At 41.3% G+C, this 18676-nt stretch overlaps 1 pseudogene and 3 gene segments (V, D, J or C); 2 read left to right on the top strand and 2 right to left on the bottom strand.

The window, feature by feature from the left end:
- LOC115824838 (Ig kappa chain V-III region MOPC 63-like) overlaps positions 1 to 18676 on the bottom strand; it is a 184984-nt pseudogene that overhangs the window by 92083 nt on the left and 74225 nt on the right.
- Positions 1 to 18676, top strand: part of LOC115824938 (Ig kappa chain V-III region MOPC 63-like) — a 91546-nt gene that overhangs the window by 53884 nt on the left and 18986 nt on the right.
- The window catches only part of LOC115824939 (Ig kappa chain V-V region MOPC 21-like), a 63189-nt gene continuing 46270 nt past the window's right edge, over positions 1758 to 18676 (bottom strand). Inside the window, 2 exon segments of the V gene segment in view lie at positions 1758 to 2094; positions 3259 to 3310. Of these exon segments, the coding sequence occupies positions 1778 to 2094; positions 3259 to 3310 (369 nt within the window).
- Positions 6065 to 6677, top strand: LOC115824945 (immunoglobulin kappa variable 6D-21-like). The segment is given in 2 exon segments: positions 6065 to 6119; positions 6340 to 6677. Coding segments are annotated over 2 exon segments (387 nt in total).

Below are 18676 nucleotides of genomic sequence, written 5' to 3'. Positions count from 1 at the left end.
ACTGCTGCAGCTGGGACCTACTGCAGGTGCTGAGGGGGAGGATGTGATACAGCACAATCACACACTCTGTGGAGGAGAGGAATCACACTACACTAACTCTAACTACATTAAAATTATTTCATGTGTCCATCAAAATTTCCTATTATTGAAATGAAAGGACATCACATTTATTAGTATTTATTATTACAATCTTTATTAATCATTATTTCTAAAGTTCTCCTCATACTAGTCATTTGAATCATTCTGGTGACGGTGCAAATATTGACGTGTTTATTCTGAGAGCCTAGATTTACATTAGTCATTTTAAATAATTAATCAAACTGATGATGTTAGAGTAAGATCAGGTTGTTAGAAGGGAAGCCATGCAAACAAAAAGTTTACTCTGTTAGACCCATACTGCTAAATTAAAACCACTTCATATAAAAAGTCAAGTTGAGGACTGTAGAAGGTTTTTTTTTTAATATTCCTAATAACACATCACTGTGGTAAAGTGATTGGTTACTGAGATTCTCTTTCCTGAATCATCTCTGACTGTGATGTAGTGGTAATGGAGTGAGGCCTGGTGTCTGGAGGGTTGTGGGTTTAAACCCAAATCATGACAGTTCACTGCTGATGTGACCCTGAGCAGGACAATGAACCCCAAAGTTACTCCTGATGACTATCACCTCTTATGTGGGTAGTAGTTGTCTGTAACACATTGAAACTGATCAATTTAACTGATACAACAAGGTCATCAGGTCTGTTACACATTCAAACACCAAACTAAAAATGTAAACCACACACACACCTGTCCCAGTCTCAGGGGGTTTAGGGCTGTGTGAGTGGGTGCTGTGAGGGTGAAAGTCAGATTTGCATGTGCAGGGCGACACCCACACTCCCAGAATAGAGCAGCACTGTGGCCAGATGTTCCCCCGTCCCCAGGGGGCTAGAGTGAGTATACAAATCATTACTTTAGTATCAGTGTCATCATGAAGACTAAACCTGGACCAGATGATCAACATCTGAGTCAGACTGATACATAATCACTACCTCACTCACAGACTGTGTTTTAATAGATTTATGAACAACTTATTATCTTAATAGATTTATGATAAACTTACAATAAACTACTGTAACAAGAAAAAGTTAATCAAAATGTAATCTATAAAACATTAAATTTAATATTACAAATACAAAAAGGATTATTTATTTATTTGTGTAGTTATTTATTCAGTGGATCATTTTCCTGTCATTATTGTTTATATGTGTTAATATCATACAGCTCTATGAGAGGAATTAATATGTTTTACTCAAGCATGAAATGTGTGCTGAAGTATATGTAGATTCCTAAGAGTTGAGTCTGATTAAAAAGCTGCATATTTAAGGGAAATGTTTTCTGTGTCACTCTCATGACTTATGATGCCCTGTACATTTATGGATGACAATAATGATTTAGTGTGTGACTTTGGTAAAGAGAATTATGTTTAATAAAGACAGACACACAGAGAGGGGAATGGTTGTGATTGAAAAGCTCTTTATTTTCATCATGAATGAAATAGAACAAGAGTTAAGCAGTAAAGCACACACATACAGTGGACATGAATGGATTTGATATGAAACACAACAATATCACATGGAAGATGCTCTGATGACAACTCAAGCTGCTGGAAAGACTCACACACAGGGTCAAATCCAGCACAAAGCCAGTCTCATACACTCATAACAGAAACAGGTTCGGAGAGGAGGTGCGTGTGTGTGTGTGTGTGTGTGTGTGTGTGTGTGTGTGTGTGTGTTGTCACTACTCAGAACACTGGTCTTTACTCAGTGTCTGGGTCACAGCAGACTGGGAGCCCTGTGTGGCCTCACAGGTCACTGACATCTTACTCCACTGCTCCTCCTGGAGGGTGAGGGTGCTGCTCCAGCTGTAGAGACCGTCCTTCTGTAAAACCCCAGGGCTGGAGCTCACCCCTGAACTCCAACTCTTACCATCCACCTTCCAGTTCAGCTTCCAGTCTGAGGGGAAGCCCTTGTTGGCCAGACACATGAGTGTGGCTTTCCCCTGCTGCAGCTCCACGCTGGAGGGGGGCAGGACCGTGAGGGTGGGCCGGGTGTCACCTACGAGACAGATGAGAAATCACAGCTGTCATTGGGTGGAGAGAGAGCTGACATGCGTCCATCAGTCAGTACAGGGACACAGCAGTATGAGACATGATTAGTCTCCATCTCACATTCATATGTGTGTGATTTTCTTCTTTAAACACACACTTTATCTGTGCTTCAAAAACAGACAGGCTCTGCCTCTTTCACTTCCCTTATCTCTGACTCACAGAGCACAACCAAGATCAGCAGAGTGTTGAAAGACAGTTACAGTCATTTTATAAATAACTGTTTATTCCACAACACACTTTCATGTAAAAGTAAAACGCACATGTCGAATTTCTTGGTTCTATTCTTTTGGAGTCGTTGAAGAAAAAAATGTTTTTAAAAGTTCCCTCACACAATCAGTCTTAGAATATTTCAAATGTATTGTACATATCGTGTTAAAGGAATTGCGTTAAAGGAATCGCGTTAAAGGAATCGTGTTAAAGTTTGCGAATCGTGAGGTTTCTTGGTCAAAACTAGTCAGATGAGTTTGAGTTTTGAAGTCATTGTGTTGTAATGAAAACCAAGGCATTTTCTAAGATAAAACTGAATGATAAGTAATGTTTCTATATTAGTTTTAAATTTCACATGAACTGAAATAGAAATCTAAAATGTACATTTTATATTGGTAATGGAATTTCTGGATTATTATTAAACATTATATGTCAATGCCAAGATGATGTCATAATGTAAACCAGCCTTACAAACTGCATCTCTGCCCTTTTCTCTATTTAAAAATTCTGTGTTTTTATGAAGTGTTACATTTTGCTTTTGGTTGAAATTTTGCAATTATGTCTGTATTTTTTAATTCAGAGCTTTAACATTATTATTGATCAGCATCCCAGTTCTTATCAAACAACTTCTTGATGAATTTATATATCAAAAATTCTAAATATTTTGGCTTAGTTTTCAATTATTTTTCATTTTGAAAAGTAAAAAGCTGAGAAATACAAAGACTATTAGGCACAGTGTCATACTAACAGCCCACACTGTCATTAGACAAAGACTAAATAAGAATAAACTTAATAAAACTTAATACTATATAAACTGTGTCATTTATAAACTACACAGTGTTACTACACTTTATTTTAATCTGGATTTAAAATGTTTTCATAAAGAGGAGAGACTTTTACTTACGTCCAACTGACACTTTGGTACCTCCACCAAAAGTGTACCACAGTGATACAACCTGGTTAAGTGGCCGTACAAAAACCTCCTGCTCTAATGACTCTGATCTCTCTGTGCTTTACAGCACATTGTTTCACACTGTTAACATCACTATTCATCAGTCTATCAATACTCATCAATCAACCCATCAACTCATTCATCTTCCAACATTTACAAATATTTTGGTATCATTTTGTGTTTTTATAAACATCAAGCTGACTATCAGTTCACTCAGAAACAAACCCAGGATTAAAGAATCATTTTCCCCACACTCATCTGTCACATGGGAACTAATTACACATCATTTCTTAAAACAATTGATAGATTTGATATTTAATAAAGATAAAATACATCTGAATACTCACTGTCAACATCCAGTTTGATTCCTCCACTACTGAATCACTGAACACAAACCCTCTAATGCAGAAACAGATGGAGTCGGAGTTGAACAATTCGAGACATAAGTATTACACATTGCCTCCTACTGGAAAATGTGGGAATCTCAAATAGTTTAGTTTCTCTCTGTGACTTCTAGGAATGTGTGTTAGACAGGTTTCCTCATCCACCACAGACCTGAAGGTGTCTGCAGGAGCCTGGACAGAGTCCAGAACAGAACAAATGAGGTCCAGGTGAAGCTGATCAGGGAGAGCACTCCTGAGTTCAGACAAACCACATCACTGCTTTTCACACAGCCCAGAGACCCAGATGAACACACACATTCTCTCACATTCCTCCTCTCATTTACACACACACAAAGCTTATTAATCCAGTTTTGTAGATGTGAGAGATGCTGAGGACAAAACCTTCTCAATAATTCAATACTAAAGCCAGAGTTTAAAGGGCAGATGGACCACAGAGATGATTTCATTAAATTAATTAATGAGAGTTTTCCATTGAGGAAGAATTCTGTTGTAGATATGATGAGTGAAGAGTAAAGAGGAAAAGTCTCTACATTGCAGTGGAGTCACAGAGTGAATGAGTTAATTTTTGGTAGCACTTTTACAGGGTCTATTACTGGGTTATAATTTTTTTTATCAATTAAGTTGTGAACATTTTATAAACCATTAATAAGCTGTTAAAACACATAAACCTCAGATCTCACCGGCAAAAGGGAGCCTTATTGTAAAGTGTAAAACACATCACCATTTCTTAATGAGTTGCTGGTTCTTCTCTAGAGTGATGACACTGCCTTTGCTCTTTTGGCAACACACCTTTTATTTTGCAACAGCACAAACCAGGCGGTAACACAAATAACATGCTGACACAGTGGTAGTGATGTGTCGTTCGTGAACAATTTGTTCATTTTGAGCTAATCTTTTGTATGACTCAGGAGTAATGAGTCACCTCAGTGAGTGATTCGTTCATTTTTCCCTGGGCTGCACATGCACACCACTCAGGCTCAGCTTCATTCACGAACGACTCTTTTGGGTCTGAGTCTTTTGTTCACTTGTCACATGACCACTGCACAGGCTCAGTGTAGGAATGAGTGGTTCGTTCATGAATCATAACCATGGGTCTTCTGGTCTGAGTCTTTCGTTCATTATTCACATGGTTACAGCAGTAACATGACCACTGCTATTATTGCTGGTGAGGACAGCAAGCTAACATTAGCTGGTCAACCAGAACATTTCCGTCACTATGTGTAATGTAGCTATTGAATGGATGAATAATTTGCAAATGGTTTGAAAAAATGAACGAGACTCAAAGATTCGAAACACTAAAAAGGTCAGAGCTTCCCATCACTAAATGGTAGGAGGGAAGTACATCATTCACAGAGACAGTTACATTTAGATGCAGTGGGAAACATGAACTGAACAATAATGAACTATAGCTAAACAATAGCCCATCAGCCCAAAGCATGCTGGGACGCTCCGCCCATCTACTCCCCAACACGCATCACAATATACCACTTTAATATCCAGTGTGCATAACAACCTGATAGCACATGTCATATAAACACCTGTGATAACAGTGAGGATGGCTGCTGATAGCATGCTGAAAATATCAAGGTAAACAATATTACCACAGCCTAAGTGTATGAATCTGGTCATTTCATATGTTAATTGATATGCCATAATTTGATATGCCAAATGAAACTTTTTGACTATTAAGATATGCTGACGGTGGTTAAATTCTAGTAACTTATTAACAAAAATCTGATGAAGCTCCATCCATCCATCCATTTTCTGCCGCTTCTCCAGGACCGGGTCGCGGTGGCAGCAGGCTGAGGAGGGCAGCCCAGACATCCCTTTCCCCGGACTTTTAAGACTGAGATGTGATGATACTCAAATGTAAAAGAAATGCAACTGCACCAAGGACAAACATATCATGGTTTTTCAAATTGTATTCTTGTCTTATAGAACACATTAAGAATGCTGCCCTTACTTCATTGAGACAACATCACAAATAGAAGAGTAAAATTAAACCCTGAAAACATCAGATTTATATGTGAAACGTTTATAAGACATTCAGGTTTCATAAAACAATCATTTTTTTCGGTAATTCAGCCTAATCTGGAATAAGAAATTCTGCAAATAAAGTCTATGTCAGAGAGTTTGTAAGTTGTATGTAATGTAATCCAGTGAAACTCTTTTTAACGTTTATATATTATAAATTCTTTAAATACTTTCTAAAACTCTGTGCTCAGGAAGAGCATTTGCATAAAGAGAGGACACTTTGCATTGGCTTCATGCCTGAGTGCTCTGGGAGTGTTTATAGCCCTGTGAGTTTAAGACTTGATGACTGAGAGCTGCCTGCCCCAGTAACTTAACCCACAGCAAGCATGACTTTCATCACAATCTTCATCTGGACACTTTTGTGTTGTATAAAAGGTAAAAAGAAATTTATTTCATAGACTTTTTTTGTTGTTTTCAAAGTATTTTATACATATGTACCTCATATATTTACTGGGGTTTTTGTGATGTGCTGCTGTTGTGAAAGTGAGGAGTATATGACCTTTATTTCAGTTAATCAGTCATAATAAACACAGAATGATAATACGATAGATTGAGTTCCATGAATAACGTGATTTTTATATCTCCCTTGTGTCAGAGTCCAGAGGTCAGGTGACCGTGACTCAGACTCCTGTAGTGAAATCTGTTCTTCCAGGAGACTCTGTTACTGTGAGATGTAAGACCAGCACAGCCATTGAAACCTGTAGCAGTTCTCAGGACTGTTTAAACTGGTACCAACACAAACCTGGAGAGGCTCCTAAACTTCTGATTTATTATGCAAGTCAACGTCGGTCTGGAGTTCCAAGTCGTTTCAGTGGCAGTGGATCTGGGACTGACTTCACTCTGACCATCAGTAACATCCAGACTGAAGATGCAGGAGATTATTACTGTCAGAGTGTACATGATATCAGTAATAGCTATGTGTTCACACAGTGATATATTGCCATACAAAAACCTCCCTCAGTCAGACTGCACAGAGACTGCACTGCTGCAGCTGGGACCTACTGCAGGTGCTGAGGGGGAGGATGTGATACAGCACAATCACACACTCTGTGGAGGAGAGGAATCACACTACACTAACTCTACACTGGCAATAATATATATTTATAAATACTCATGACCAAGCACTGGTACAGTGATGACCACTGAGTTTTTGGCCCTGGAGATGTAAATGACAGAGAACTAATGAAGCTTAAAACACACACACATGCAATCAGCACCTGGACACAGTGTGGGGACCCTGAAACACAGGACATTTCATAGAGAACACATGAATAGAGAGAGTTTAGTGTCATATCTGATGACCTATTGTAATATCAGGAGCTTCCTGAGATTCAAGACCTATGAAGGAAAATGTCTTATCTGTGATGCTGTAAGAATACAGTCATGAATTTGTTGAAAATTAGTTTTCGTTCACGGTAATTCACATATGTGCCTATTTGCTCTACTTTCGAACCGGAGCCCGATTCCAGTTTGAATTTAATATTAACTTTTTATCACTACCTTACAACATCAGCTAGATTCAATAACAACTTGACAAAAATCTACATAACACGTACGTCTGGCAACAGGATAAATAACGCAGCATGCTGCTGGTATGAGACAGAAAGAAATTTATTTCCATATTACCTTGGACTGGATTTTATCCATCCACTTACAATTATTCCATTAACATTGTACTGATGTGCTTCTAGCGAAAGTAGCAAAACACACAGCTCATAAAAAATGTCCGCCAGGTGTCAGTGTTTAACCATTTATTTTTATACAGCCAGTTGGGGGAAATGTATATTCATGTGATATTTAAACTCTGTTACAAAGGCTTCAGTGTTCATTAGATATTGTCTGATGTGTTTGGTCACCTTCCTGAGTTTGAAAAGATACTGAATTTCTCTCAGTATTTTTACTGTGCAGCACATTCAGATGTCACAGATGTCTTCTTCTTGATGGTTGTAGGTCAGGAGTCAGTTTCTTCTATTAGAGTGTGTTCACACTTAGCCTGTTTGCTCTGATTTGACTAAACCCTGCTGGGATTGCTCTGTTTTTGTTCGAACTTGTCAGGATTGGGGAGTTTGGCCGCCCTGCTGGTTACTCTGTGTATTGTTATGCCTTGTGCTTTTGTTTGTTTTGGTTTTGCCATGTGCTTCTGTTTGCCCCTGTGTACCCCTGTCCCCGCCTCCCACCTGATCCCTATTATTACCTGGTTTGTTTCCACCAATGACCTGTCTTTTCTGTCAACTGTTCTGTGTATTTAAGTCCTGTGTTTGTACCTGTTCATTGTCAGATTGTGACCTTTAGTTCCTTCTGCCAGTCTGTGTGCATTGTTTTTCTGTGAATTATAAGTTTGACCTTGTTGCCTGGACCTGTTTTTGCCTAACGTTTTTGGATTTGGTTGCCCTGTGGATCTCTGGCTTTGACCTTGTTTGTACCCTGTTTCTAACCACTCTTTTGCCTTACGATTTGGATTTGTTTGCCCTCTGGATTTTCGGTTTAAGACCTTGGACTGGACACTGTTTTGAGATTGCCACCTGATTTTTGAATAAAGAAATTTTAACCTAATTCTACCGTGGGTCTGCGATTGTCTGGCAAAACCTTACAGAACTAGTGTGAACACTGCCATTCAAACCCTGGTGTGCACCAAATAACCACACCAAGACCCCTTAAGAAGATTGGTCTTAGTCCAGTGGCAGGCAAACTTTGGTTTGTTTGTAGTGTGAACACAATATGTACCAATCACAATACGTGATGCCAAAGGACACTAGATTTTAAAGGTACAGAGGAGATGCTGACAAACAACACAAACAACCCACGAAGCCAAGATGAGGGGAAACGTGGGCCTGTACAGTGGTGAAGTGCCTCGTTAACATTAGTTTACAGAAATACATCACATTACTGGCCAAAGCAAACTGAAATGTTGATGCTTTTCAATTATTCAGTGATAAACGAAGCGACAGTAACTAGATCAGGGGGGTATTTCAGAAAGCGGGTTAGGTGAAAACTCTGAGTTTGTTAACCCTGAGATGAAGGAAACTCTTGGTTTTCTGTTCTAGAAAGCGAGGTAACTCAAACTCTGGTTTAGTTACCGTAGTAACTGACTCTGTGAACCTAACCTGCTCACTGGCAGGTTTTCTTCAACAAACCCTGAGTTTCTCTCTAGCTCCTCCCTCCAGCTGAACCTGAAGCATCTGTCAAATATGGCGTCTCCTTTCGTCGCTAACCCAATCGGTGTTGAAACCAAATTAATTTGCATAGCCTTATGTCAGGAGAGGTTTTTGAGACCCCAATTAGATGTATCATCATTCCCTGATGGCTACGTAATCGAGTGCTACCGTTTTTCATCACAGTCTATCATTTATCCGAACAACTGCGGCCTACATCTCTAATATTATACGCCGTGGACTTCTTGCTCTCAGATTGGAGAAAGTTCTTTGCTATTCATTTTTTTTTTTTTTTTTTTTTGCCGACAGGAGTTTCCTTTATAACACTGGCGACGCCGAGTATATCGGGAAAGCAACTGTTTGTAGAGCCGTAAAAAAGTGTCCCTTGTACTTAAACGGCTACTGCACATTTTCCTAGTGTCAGACCTCTAAGGACCATCAAAGAGGAGTTACACAGGATTGCAGGTGACTGATATAGAATCACTCAGTTAAAGGTAACGATATTGTAAATGATATCGTGTTCATGACATTCTGCTGGGACCTCAGACTGGGATCTATTGTTAGTTTTTATGTTGCAGGGTTTCCCAGCTAGTTACACTGTAACGCACAGTATTCGACGGAAGAAAAGGCGACCGGATCCCTTTCTACTTCTTTAAATGTCGACTAACTAAATCAAGAACCCTTAAAGATCATCGGACGAATAACGGAGCCCCGAAGATCTTCAAGTGACAAGGAAAGGAACTTCTCCCTGGACCTGCGAATCGCACTGCTCATCAGACTACCAAAGACGCACCTTCGGTCGCCACGCAATGAGCTATTCAAAGTAAGGCTGGCATCTGGGCATACTTTAGTATTAAGATTATATGCAGTTAACGTGAAGGAAGTGTTGTTATTTGAATTCTCTTATGATTGAAATGTACACACTGTATTTCATGTACGATGCGGTTTTTAGCCGTTTGTTATTTTCTTGTGGTTACAACTAATGAAGGATAGATCTGGCATGCGTTCTCTCTCTCTCTAACTCCCTTTTTCTGATTGCACACCTCCAACATTGGAATTGCAGCGTGACTTAAGGGTTGGGTAGAGTTGTAGAGTTTAGGGCCTACTTACTTGAGACTAGCTCTCAAGTTAGACATTCTTTGGTCTCTCGCACACATGCGATTCTCGTTGCCACCCCCACTCTAGTTGGTGCCTAGCACACACGCTTGCGCACTAAATCCTCATACCACGCATACCTCTTGCTGTGCACATGCGCAAAGCCTCTCTCCAAAGAACTCCTCCCTCTCTCTTCAGTGCGCAGCTGGGCACACGCCCACATACACGCACGCTCTCTCTCTCTCTCTCTCTCTCTCTCTCTCTCTCTCTCTCTCTCTCTCTCTCACACTCACACACACATACACTCACCCATCTCTGGTCTAACACTCATTCAGTCCTACACTGAATACCTGTACATAGACTCATTACCATTTTGTTACCATTTACCCTTTGATCATTCTATTTGCTGCTGATTATTGATTGTACCATATCAGTATTAGTTTGTCAAGTAGTATTGATTATGTTAATAAACAGTATCATTGAAATAAACTGTTGTCCTGTCTGTTTCTGCCACAGTATTCACTGAATGCCAACCTCTGCCATCAAAGTACTTCCAATTACCTTCACCAACCTGGCTGTGCATGAGTGTTATGGACTTAGTAGTGTAGATGTAGTACATTAGTACTGCAATACTCTCTAAGACTGTAGCACAGTCTGGTGGAGTACTCCGACCTATCTGAATAACCTTGAGAGTCTATGGCTGAACCAGCAGATGAGGGTGGATCACAGTAACCAGAATCAAGGCTGGACCCCCCTTTCCCATTTTTGAGGGGAGAATGAGGCATGCCAAGGAAAGACTGAACAGGTGGCGCAAGATCAAACGGGGTTCCTGATCTATGACTAGGTGAGGGTTTCCTCTTAACCTGATCATCAGCGTTTTCTTGTGCTAATGGAACATGTTCATCAAGGATGTCAGTCTGCTGAAGCAATGATGAAGCCTTAAACAACTGTGGCTGGGTGAGTTGTTTGCTTCTAAGCTGGAATAGCTCCTCCTTGTGGGAGCAGAGGTCAGATTCTGCAGAATGCAGATCTTCTAAGTAGCGCATTGCTTTCCTATTTGCAGTCTTGACCTCATGGATGAGACTAGCAATCTGCGCTCTAAGTATTCTTATTTCCTCCATCTGAGCTGCATTGCTCTGAGTGGCAAGGCTAGTTTGCCTGTGGAGGTTCAGAAGTAATTTGGACACGGTGTGTGCATCAGACTTCTCTGTAAATAAGGAGTTTATTTCTTCCCTACACTCACTGAAGTTCAAGTTATTAATAAACTCCAGGTAACCAGGCGTTAGGCTTTGTGCTACAGTAGAGATAAACTGTTCTACCATAAGGCTCTCCATTGTTGTAGTACAATTTGAGGGCAATGTAGCTTAAAAGGTTTCTCAGTGAGAAAACTAACAGGGATGGCTATGGTGTTGCAGCGGCAAGCACCTTGCAGTGTAGCTGGGTCAGTACACTAGCCTAACCAAAACAGAGTGGCTTGTTCACACTCTTTGAAGGGTGACTATCTATAGTACAGGGTAGCTACAGCATTACCTTGTGGCCTTAGTTACAACAGTATTGGTGGTTAACCACCAAGAATAACGCAAGTTGAACTGTGGGGACAATAACAACTTTGCGGCACATATAGCTTACTAGATTCTGCCACAAGCTAGACTCTGTAGTAGAGCTTATAGCTTGGCAATACACAATTTCTTGGGTTAACGCGAGCTGAAACACAGGGCAGTAACAGCTAAGCGCTACAATGCTTTTCAATTCATTCATTCACTTACTCAAGCTGGAACACGTGGAAGTAATAGCTTGGCGTGCAAAACTCTTCAATGTACTCATTCACTCAAGCTGGAACACATGGAAGAAACAGCTTTGGGTACAAAACTCTATGGCTTCAGTTAGCTTCACAGGGCCGTCAGCACGCTGTGGCTAAGTTAAAGAAGCAGTTGAATTAAGGCGGTTAATCCTAACAGCTAAACTAGTACTGAATATTGTAGTATTCAAGTACTGGATAGAAACTCTTCCAGTTTCTGTAGAGAGGGCTTCACTGGACTGGCTGACAGCAATAGCAAGCACTGGATGGCAACACTATCAAGGCTTAATGGGCATTAGTACAAGAGCAATGGTTATCACTAAATTCTCTCTTAACATGTAAGCTTAACAAGTTGAAATTACTCAAACCACAATCACCAACATGTACTTTTTGTAAGCACAACTGGAATGCTACTCCTGTGGCAGGCTTTAGGTTATCAAACATCAAAACCTAGGGGCAGGTCTAAGAGTTTACAAATTCTTTTCATTTCAGACTTGACCAGAAATGTTACCTGGTAGACCTAGGATTGCGAAGCAACTAAATCCTTGTCTGTTATTGCAACAATATCACAGAAGCCAACAATACCATTCCTCACACGGGGCACCAAAAGATGTAGGTACAATTGCAGTCCTCAAACGGGGCACCAAAAGATGTAGGTGCAATCAGTTTAATAAATCAGTCTCATAAAATTTATCATTAACCGTTGGTATTTAATCTATTAATTAAATATTAATCTTAATGGAATACAATAGTTATAACACTATGTCACAACACTAGCAAGTATTGCAATATAAATATACTACAATTACTACTAAACAAATGACACACATGAAATAACCAAATTGTTGAAGGCAATAGGAATTCTTTGTTGTCAGAGGTTGGCGTTCAATGGTTATTGTGACAAAACAAACAAGGCACAGTTTATTGACAAGATACAATTTATTAGAGCAACCTGCACTACTTAACCACTTAACACTGAATGGATACAATCAACAATCAGCAGCAGAATAACCATCAAGGCTCAAATGCATAGTAAATGGTAAGACTATGTGCAGGTTTACTGTGTGTAACTGGGTGAATGTATGAGTAGACAATGTTGGGAAAGGGACAAAGGTGTGTGTGTGTATGGGAAAACGTGCGTGAGAGTGGGGATGTGTGTGTGAGTAAGTGCGCAGCTGCGCACTACAGACCAAGGAGGAGCGAGAGACAGTCTGCACGCAGGCGCACAGAAAAGGAGGGAGGAGAAAAAGGGAGAGTTGTGCGCGGGCGCACAGGAAGGGAAGGAGGAGCGAGAGAGAAACTGCGCGCAGGCGCACAGCTAGAAATAGGCGTGGTGGAGGAGTGTTGTGTGTGAGCGTTCTTGCTCCGCCCCAACGAAGAGGGGGGATGGGTAGCAAGAGCGCGTGCACGGGAGAGGGACAAAGGATCAAGATTTTGGCTGTGTCCGAAATGGCATACTAGCGTACTGCATACTACACACTAGCCTAGTATACACTGCGTACTGCACACTACTCCACACGCTAGTATGCAGTATGGTACAATTATGAAACGTTTCGTGTAGTGCACTACAGTCACTTCACCAGAACATTCCGCAAGCTTTTACCTCAGACTTGTTGCTGTTGGGGCAGAGCGCTCTTGGTATTCAAAGGAACGAGGAACGAACGAATTTTTTTGTCGGTGTGAATATGTCTTACCTTTCGGTAATTAAATCTAACAGTGAGGCAAGGAGGCGCAGGAGAAATACTGCGCTGATGAGAAGGACAGTAATTACTGTACTTGTACAGCAGGAGCTTGGTATAAGTACAATAAAGAAATTTTAGCAGCACAATAAGCAGTTGCTTTAGCTTGTTAGCTTTTGTTGTTAGGAGCAAACCTTATGCTGTAGCGGTTTTAGCTTGTACTGCGCTCTGGGCAAATATAAACCCCACCCAAGCCGTCCCCCAATAAAAATTGTGCGTCTATTCAAAGCCCCAACCCCCCCTTCCCATAACAAAAAAAAAAAGGAAAGGAAACACTCTGTAGTAACTTTAACTTAATTTTTATTCATTTTATATACTAAACAAATTTGAACACATTTCAACACATTGTGACATACTTGTTAAAGATGTTAAGTAGTTTCCTGTTTCTACAGGGAAACACCAGGGGGCCATACTGCCAGTTGAATGGCAATACTCCTGTTGTTTGTCTCCTTTTCGGTGATGGAGACCTAAAGAAAGATTTCTGCCTCTCCAGACAAACTGTTAATGCCCTTATAGAGGCCCTAGAAGAGGGGCATTATCATGGTTGGGGGAGAGCACTGGAGGTGGGAGTTTTTCTTTACTGGCTGGCTAGTGCCACCTCCTACCGGGTGGTGTGTGAGGCGTTTGACGTTCCACGCTCAACAGTGAGCAATATAGTCCACTGCAGAGGGAATACTCTGCATTTACAACAGGGTGGTACATCTTCCGTCGCAAACTGAGCTGGAGGCCATTGGAGCAGGGTTCGCCCACCTTGCAGGTAGTCCGGCCTTGAACCGTGTGGCTGGCAGTATCGACTGCAGCCACATAAGGATCAAGCCTCCCTCAAAATACAAAGAGGACTACTTCAACCGCAAGCTATCCCACTCTATCCAGCTACAGGCCATATGTGACCACAAGGGCCGCTTTTTAAACATCTTTAGCGGCCTGCCTGGTTCTGTTCACGATGCCCGGGTCCTCAGGTGGAGCTCAGTCTACGTGCAGCGGCTGTACCCTCCACCTGGCTGGTACATCATAGGTGATGGGGGCTATCCTTGCCTTGCTGCCCCCATCTGTTTGATGACCCCGTACCGTGAGCCAGTCCAGGGTGCTGTGCAGGCCAGGTACAACAGGCACCTGGCAAAAGCCAGGGGTGTGGTAGAGAGGGCCTTTGGGATGATGAAGACCCGGTGGAGATCAATCTTCTTTAAGGCCCTTGAGGTAAAGAAAATATGACATATGTATGTCTGACAAGGTGCATATGCTTATGAAAATTAAATATGCATAAAATGTCAGTGTGCTACCGATGAGACCTATGGTGATTTCTGAGCAGGTATGCTGAACAGTAAGTACCATCAAGCATGATTGTGTCTGTACACATAGGTAAAGCCAACCTTCGCCCCAGTGGTCGTGTCCTGCTGTGCCTTCCTGCACAACCTCTGTTTTTTAAACGGAGATTTTGTAGAGCCCGCAGACGTTCTGGAGGATGACCCTGCGGAAAATGATGGGGAGGTGCATCAGTCTGTTGCTGAACCAGGGGATAACCTCAGAAACAGACTGGCTGCCTCTTTGTCTGCACCTACTGCAAACATTGAGGCACTAAGACACCATGACTACTGACCTAACATGGTCTGTAGCCTGGAGAGGCGCGGACAATGGGCATCATTGCCCCTCTTCTTTGTGTATAGTTGGCATATATTGTTCAATTGTTGTTTCCAAGACTTGCTTTTTCTCTGTGTATGTTCTATATTTACTGTTCTACTGTTCTATATTTATGATGTTCTATATTTACTTATTCATTTGTTGTGTGTTACTAACCTTGTCCTGTCTTACTAACACCCCACTCGTGGCCTGTACCTTGACGTGGTGAGTGGGCTTTCAACTAAACAGGCCTTGCTTTCTCAACATGATGTATGTATGGTACACATCAACAAATGTTTGTTTTTTTTAATATGCTGGACATCATGTGATACACATCTACAGAACAGACATACATCTACTTTCCATGTCTTCCTAACTAATATGTAATCAAGTCTAATTGTTATGTATGTTGTTTTCATTTGTAACAAAAAAATGTACAGGATGTACATTTGATCTACAATATATTTCAATTTGTCCATCTGGAAGCACTAAAAACACTGTATTGCACTACTGCATCTTAACTAGATGGATACAATCTCTCACTACAATAATCCTATCATATTCACAACTTGTGAAAATGCCCTATGGCAGTTATTAGCTATTAATGTTATTGTCTAAATCATATGAATGAGAAATGAAATGATTTTACAAATTGTTTTTTTATTTTTTATTTTCCAGTAAAACTTTCAGCACATCAAATAACTTGTCCTCCCTAGCCCTGCTCTCCCTCTCCCTTCTGTCTTCCCACTCCCTCATCTCATGAAACAGCCTCTCCTCCCTCTCTTGGTTCTCCTTCTCTCTTCGTTCTTCTCTGTCTTTCCGCTCTCTCTCTCTCCTTTCCTCTCTTTCTACCCTCTCTCTTTCTCTCCTTTCTTCTCTTTCTACCCGCTCTCTCTCCTTCCGCTCCTCTCTTTCAAGTGCTTCTCTCTCTTTCCTTTCTTCTCTCTCTATATGTAATCGTTCCCTTTCTTCCTCCCTGTCCTGCATACTGCGCAATAGGTCCACCCACTCCATACCCCTTTTTCTTTTTGGCGGGGTTGGGGAGTGCATTGCTTGCACAGGAGGGGTAGAGACCACTTCCACATCCTGGGCAGATGAGTCCACTAGGACAGGAGGACATATTGCTGGCCTCTGCCCTAGTGCTTCATCCATGGGCCCATACCACTTCCAGGATGCAGCAGTGGTCTCTCCACCCTCCGTGCTCACCCCAGTCCTGGGGGCCTTCAACTCCTGCAGAACAATAGAAGCAAGTGGACCACTGAAAAAATCATACCTTTACATTCATATATAACTGCATGCAAATACATTCATGGTCTTGTGATGTGGACACCAGAGATGTAATGATGTAAGAGTTCCTGGGTTTCTGTTTTTCATAAAGACATATGGACATTCATGTGACATCAGCTTACCTTATACTTTAGTTTTAAATTCTCCCATTTTTTTTTTATTTTTGTTGGGTCCACCTTCCCCTCAAGGCCATGGACCTTCATAAATTCTCTGCAAGACAAAGCATGACAACAAACAGTTCTCTGACTACATGTCGTAGATGTAATGCTTTTCTGAACCAACATCAAATGGCTCAAACATACTCAAACCCTCTCTGAGCTGCATGCCTGCGTCCTGTAAATTTCTCTTCGTTGCAAACACGCCAGTTGATGAGGGCTGCCGTGTCATCATCAGTCCCTACAAAGAAGAAGTCCAAAATGAAATTTTCCATGCCATAGCCACAATGTCAGAGATTTCTTTGGCTGACGTTACTTCACTATACCACTGCTAACACCTCAGTGCTACGTGTTCGAAAGCACGGTTGGCAACCAAAACCAAGCTATGGCAACTACATGATCATAGGAACATTTATCTTGCATGAATTCTCAAGAGCTCAGTGTGATGTAGAAGTCTGCTGTCCGAATTAATTTACCATGTACCCAGCTAGCTCGTATTGCCGCTTTGGAAGTTAACTCAATGGCGATAACTGACAGAAAACTCCGCTATTATTAACTATCCTTACAGTCATGAAAGGATTGCTAGCATTCACTATCGATTAAGCTATTTGTTCTGATAAAACGAACACACGACTACAGCAAATATCTATCAAAGTATCCCCATAAGAAAACATATGACTTGTTAGACCAAGATATGCAAATGATACTTACATTTATATTCGGCGCTGGACTCGCCACTGCCATTGTCGCTGTCCGCCATGTTTTTTAAAAATTTTCGGAAAGTTAGAGGTTACCGCGTTGCATCATGGGATGTAGTAGTCAGCGAAGTGAGCTCGGGATGTATACTAGAAATTTTCGCCGGAGTAGTACATCATCCGGGTAACTGTAGTGTACTGCAAAATTTTTATTTTTCGCGTACTGCATACTACGTACTACTTTTTAGTCATAATTAGTATGCGGGTAGTATGTAGTATGCCATTTCGGACACAGCCTTAGTCTTGACTAGGCCCTAAACCCAAACCACAGTTCAAATCTAAGCTACGCCTGAAATCCCAATGTTGAGGTGTGTGTGGTGCAGCGAAGAGAGTTAGAGATATGAAAGAGAAAGAACGCATGCACAATCTATCTAATAAGGATACTACACAATAGAATAGCTACAACATATGGTCTAAGACCGAATCAAAGTGAATCACAATGCAGATATTTAAACCACGAATGAATTCAAATAAAAACACTTTCCTCACTTCTCTAAACACAAATAAAACTAACACTGCCCAGATGCCAGCCTTACTTGGGATCGCTCTTGCTTGGCGATCAGAGGTGCGTCTCCTGTTATCCGGTGAACAGCGTGTAGTACAGGTCCAGGGAAAACAGTCCCTTTATCCCAGCTCGTCAGCTGAAAATCGTCGAAGCCTGCTGGATACCCGATGATTTAGAAAAGGTTGCTTGTTGACGTCTTGAAGAACGAAAAGGGATCCGGTCGCCCTCTTTCTGATAAACTGCATGGGCTGCAGTTTTAGTTACTGGTTTAAAGCTAATTATAACAACTACGCGACAAAGGTACGTCTCAACTTTGGCCAGAAGTTTGTACCGATGGCTCACGTGGTTGTTCTTGGTTGGTCTTTGCAAAGTAACGGTATCTCTTTAACCAGTGTTATCCACCGCCAGAGAGAAAGAATTTCATTCTCGGCGCGGGTTTTAAGGGCGCAGTTGCGTCATAGTTTTTACAGCTCTACTGTATCCAATACCGTTACTCTGAAAGGTGAGGAGCTGGGTGGAGACAGTTCGTGAAGTGTTGCAAAGAATTGTGGGTATGGGGCTACGGACAGGGTAGGCCCTACACTGGCATTTATTGAACATCTCACTGTGTCAATCTGTGCTGTGGAGGTTGATGGACTCTCCTCCTGGTAATGCCCAATCATGCTCTGTTAAAAAGGATAAGAACGTGTCATCCCTTCAATGTGCATTTTAAACTCAAAATTCCACACAAGAATGTAAAAACATTTTAATAGGGAGAGAAATATCAGTAGCTACCATACATAATATTAATGTAAACCACAGTAGGCCTTTCTGAATCCCTCTCTGTGGC

This window comes from Chanos chanos, chromosome 12 (genome assembly GCF_902362185.1).
Source record: "Chanos chanos chromosome 12, fChaCha1.1, whole genome shotgun sequence".
In the NCBI taxonomy this organism is placed as follows: Eukaryota; Metazoa; Chordata; class Actinopteri; order Gonorynchiformes; family Chanidae; genus Chanos; species Chanos chanos.
The sequence above is the reverse complement of the archived record's forward strand: the minus strand, read 5'-3'. Positions and strand labels throughout refer to the sequence as shown.